Genomic DNA, 5,166 nt, shown 5'->3' on the forward strand with positions numbered 1-5,166 from the left:
TCCAGATCCAGGGAGCAACCATGAAGACCTTCATCTTCCTTGCCCTGCTGGGAGCCACTGGTAAGTCTATAATAATAAATAAATCAGTAGGTGTCCATGATGTATTTGTTTTTCACTTTGTACTCTGGAAGACAACAGTGAATGTTGAATAGAATCTCTGTACTCACGGAGCTTAAAATACTGACATGACAGTGTATATAATAGTCCCTTCTTTTCTGTGGCAGCTACATGCACCCCCAGTAGATGCCTGAAGCCGCAGATAGTACTGAACCCATATACTATGGTTTTCTCCCCCACGTATACATATCCATGATAAAGTTTAATTAACAAATTAGGCACAGTAAGGGATTAACAACAAACCTACCAAAAACATAGAACATTTATAACAATATACTTTAATAAAAGCTATGTGACTATGCTCTTCTGTCTCTCTCTCTCAAAATATCTTATTGCACTGTTCGCACCTGTCTTGTGATGATGTGTGATGATAAAATGCCTACGTGATGAGAAGAAGTGGGGTGAATGACATTGGTATTGTGATGCAGTGTTAGGCTATAATGACCTTCGGAGGATACATGAGAAAATGGATAGTCTACTTCCTGAGTCTGCTTAGCCAAGGGTAACCAAAACCACAATAATATGGGGACTACAGTCCTACAAATGTCTATATAAATCTCCCTTGTGGGGGGAAAGATGATAGTGAGCAAGTGTAGTTAGGGCAGGAAGTATAAAGAGGGAGAAATTGCCCTGAGCTTCAAGGTAAAATCCATAGACAAAGAGAGAAAAGGAACAGATAGGAAATGTTGTTATAACCTTTAATAAGCCCTTGGAATTAATCATTCGGAGTGAAAATTGGGATTAGTGACTAGTCTTGGGCTTATTGAAGACTCTAAGAGGGTCAGAGCCCATGTCTTCTCTACACCGACAGGCATCTTCACAAGGATCTTAACAGGTGAAGGTACTTCATTTCTCATGAATAAAAGCCATGGGCTGGTTTTACAACATCTTTGCTAATGAAATCTCTTTGGTGTAAAATAACATGTCATTTAATCAGCAAAAGAAAGAAAAATGTCTATTTGTGTTTTTTATACTACCAAATTTTATACAAATCTTACTATTAAACTTTCCTGAATTGGACGGGTATAAATTCAATACATTAGTCTCTACACCTGGAAATTTCTTTCCCAAAATTATTTGAAAATACTCGAATAGGGTACATATAATATAATCATAGATTTTGGCAGCCTTTGAAATCTTAATAAATCAGTGGGCAGACTTCAGAATGCTGAATAAACTTAAAAAATTGGAAAGATAATTGAGTTAAGGGGAGATTGGAAAAGGAAACCATATAATGTCCCATGAAATTATGTCATGAAAATTTTAGGCAAGAAGAAAAGGAGAAATTTGGGGAACAAGAGTACAAAACTCCCAATTCCTTCCAGGCTAGAACATTCTTAGGTGGCTTCTAAAGGTGGCCTTTGTGAGGATATCTATCCCATACCAACTACTATAATTAAACATAAGCATGATTACTCCAAAGCTTTATGAAACACCTATTTGCATGACTGTTGAGCAAATTTTGTATAAAAATATTCTGTATACCCTTAGTACTGTTCAGGGCATTTATTGCACAAAGAGTCTCTGATCAAGGGGGCTGTGTGTGTGTGTATGCGGTGTATACCTTAAGAAAACAGTATATTTATCAAATTTAAAGCATAACATAAAAAATTAGATACTTATACTAGTATAAGTAGGGTGTGTGTTAAAGGTGTAGAATAATGAGATTTTGGAAAAAATTGTGTAAAAATTATATTATCACCATTATGTGTGACAGGAAAACATTATCTCCTCTTTTCTGGTTTATCTGCAAAAACGCTGTGGTAAGTAGAAATTCCAGAATGGATCTGTTTAACAGATTGTTTCCAACTTTTCCCTGTCAGTTGCTTTCCCCATTGATGATGATGACAAGATCGTTGGGGGATACACCTGTCAGAGGAATTCTGTCCCTTACCAGGTGTCCCTGAACTCAGGCTACCACTTCTGTGGCGGCTCCCTCATCAATTCCCAGTGGGTGGTATCCGCGGCTCATTGCTACAAGTCGTAAGTGACCAATCCTCACATCCCTGTTCTCTCAGATCAACCCATGGCCCAGCCCTGCCAAAGCACAATCAGGGTACACTGCACAGTTACGCTTGAGGGGCGAGCATTCAGATTCTAGGAGCCTCATCATTCACCCTGGGTACTGAATGATGCACTGAGGGGATTTTACATGGAAGGGTAATCATGATAGCTCAACCAGGAAAAAAATGGCATATGAAGGTAATAACCCACACGAAGCTTCCAGAACAACATTAAAAATAACACAATTCAGGGGGGCGCCTGGGTAGCGCAGTCGTTAAAGCGTCTGCCTTCGGCTCAGGGCGTGATCCTGGCGTTCTGGGATCGAGTCCCACATCGGGCTCCTCCGCTGGGAGCCTGCTTCTTCCTCTCCCACTCTGCCTGCTTGTGTTCCCTCTCTCACTGGCTGTCTCTGTCAAATAAATAAAAATAAAATCTTAAAAAAAAAAATAACACAATTCATTGTGCCCCCTTAAAATTCTGTCATGTCTCGGATTCCTGCCACAGCTCCCTACAGTCATGGGTAATCCCAACCAGGGGGAGTAGCAGGTGCTGAGCAGTCACCACCAATTCCTGTGTCACCTCCCACCCTTTTATTGGCATCACTTAGTCATGGGAACTAAACGTATCTAACTTTCTAGCAAGATGGTGGGCTTGAGTCTGTAGGGGTAGGGCACCCCCCTAGAGTTACTCTCACCCGCGCCAGGTCTGGTAGGGCTGCCTTAAGTGCACAGTTACCTGCGTGTGGAGATGCTTGCAGGGGATGCTGTTCGTGCTGATGCTCATGACTGGGGCGAACTGGGAAAGGGGAAAGGCGCAAGCTGGTCCTGAAGGATCTTTGCATCATTTAATCCAGCCGAATCCAGGTGCGTCTGGGAGAATACAACATCGCAGTCTCTGAGGGTGGCGAGCAATTCATCAATTCGGCCAAGGTCATCCGCCACCCCAATTACAACTCAAATACTATTGATAATGACATCATGCTGATTAAACTGAGCTCACCCGCCACCCTCAACTCTCGAGTGACTGCTATCTCTCTGCCAACATCCTGTGCGGCTGCTGGTACCCAGTGCCTCATCTCTGGCTGGGGGAATACCCAGAGCACCGGGGGTAAGTGTCACCTGAACAAAAGCACCAAGGCTGGAAATCCTAGAAGTGAAAGACATGTTGAGGGTCGGTTAGTCCAAATTGTCACTCAAGGCAAGGTTCCCAGAGGATAGTTTGTGAGTATCCAGAATCTCAGGAAGATTCCCCTTGCTGGAAAACTCAACAAAAATGAGCTATGCTAATGGTAGCAGATATTCAGTTGAAGTGTGATTAGTGATTTGCAAAGAAGTAGAAACTGAGGAGGTAGACAGAACAGAGGGATTTGGTGCTGCCTAAAGTAGAGAGCTGCTTGGGAAATAGTGTCTAGATTTACCTGTAGTCACTGATACTAAGTCAGAACAACTTGTTGATTAAAACTGTTGGGAAGACTTTGTAGATAACAGTTGTTTTTCCAAAATAGAAGTTACAGGCAATCTGAGAGAGTAGGGAAGGATGGGGGGGAGATTGGGAAAGAAATCTCCAGAATCCTGTGGGTAATATTCTTCCATTTTTACTCTTGTGCCCAACAGAATATTACCCTGATGTCCTGCAGTGTCTTCAAGCCCCCATCCTCTCTGACAGCAGTTGCCGCAGTGCCTACCCTGGCCAGATCACCAGCAACATGATCTGTCTGGGCTACCTGCAGGGTGGAAAGGACTCTTGCCAGGTCAGTTTCTTTGTACTCCTTCCAGCCGAGCTTCATGCACTTCCACCATAGTTCTCTTTCTCAAAACGCAGATTGAAAAGCTGTCTCTGGGATGGATTCCAAGGGACGAGGGATAGAATTTGGATGAGTTATAAATTTTCTTTTTGAGATGATAATAGCTAGGGATAAGGGTAAAAACACTGCGTGTTATATGCAAACAATGAATCATGGAACACTACAACAACAAAAAAATAGATGCACAGGAAATGATGTGCAAAGAGGACATTCAGGCACCAGGCTGATGAGGTATATTGTAGAAAGAAGCTTCTGAAAAAAGCAGGGCTAGCTGGGCGGCATTGCACCAGTCCTCACCTCTCCTTGGCCCTGTATGCTGTCAACTAAGAACAGAGCAGGAGCTAGGAGGAGGGAAGAGAAAGGAGAGGCATGTAGTCAGAGATTGAGAATTAGATTTTCAGGGGCAGGGAATGTGCTTCCTGGACAATAAACTACCTGGGAAAACAGACCCAGCGTAATGGAGAAACAATGTTGAGCCTTTCTCCCATCTTGGCATAGTTGGGAGTTCTTACTGTCTCTTCCCTCTCATGCAGGGTGACTCTGGTGGGCCTGTGGTCTGCAACGGAGTGCTCCAGGGCATTGTCTCCTGGGGTGCTGGCTGTGCTCAAAAAGGGAAGCCTGGTGTCTACACCAAGGTCTGCAACTACGTGAGCTGGATTCAGCAGACCATCGCTGCCAACTAAGCATGTACGCACGTGCACCCACCATTCACCAGCCTACTAGTCACGTTCACCTTCCACGCATATCTGACAACAGTATCTAAATAAAAACATTTTGTTCCACATCACATGTGTCAAGAACTGTCCTTACTTAGTATTTATGAACTTTCTCTTCAAACTGGCTTCTGTGTAGGAGGGTGGACATAGAATTGAACAATTACACAAGGATAGAATTGGAGAGATTGTGTCATGAATATCCAACCTGATCAAAATGAATTTCCCGACCACCCACTATCTGTAAGGCTCTGTGTGGGGCATTGAGGATATAAGCAGGGATAAGCTTAGAGGTCAATGTTACCGTCACATTTTTGAACAGATGATGACACCAAGGTGCAGAATGTGAAAATCAACTGCCCAAAGTCTTTCCCCAAACTCATAGCGAGGGGGAGACCAAGCTCTAGTTGTCCTGATTCCCGAGGCATTGCCAGGGCTGTGACACCATGGTCTCCTTCTGTGCTCTAATCTATCTGAAACTGTGTTTCAGAGGGAAGATGAGGGAAACCACCAGGTGAAGAACGTTTT

The 5,166-nt window shown here is 43.3% G+C and overlaps 1 protein-coding gene across 1 annotated transcript; it reads left to right on the plus strand.

Annotated features, from left to right (window-relative positions):
• The first annotated feature begins 20 nt into the window (after positions 1-20).
• LOC103669004 (cationic trypsin) lies at positions 21-4,784 on the plus strand. Its single transcript, XM_008697320.2, has 5 exons — positions 21-60; positions 1,941-2,100; positions 2,975-3,228; positions 3,735-3,871; positions 4,459-4,784. Exons 1-5 carry the CDS (start codon positions 21-23, stop codon positions 4,606-4,608), a joined length of 741 nt encoding a protein of 246 aa, XP_008695542.2. The 3' UTR covers positions 4,609-4,784.
• The last annotated feature ends 382 nt before the right edge of the window (positions 4,785-5,166 follow it).

The sequence above is a fragment of the Ursus maritimus genome, unplaced genomic scaffold (assembly GCF_017311325.1).
Source record: "Ursus maritimus isolate PB19 unplaced genomic scaffold, ASM1731132v1 scaffold_3, whole genome shotgun sequence".
NCBI lineage: Eukaryota > Metazoa > Chordata > Mammalia > Carnivora > Ursidae > Ursus > Ursus maritimus.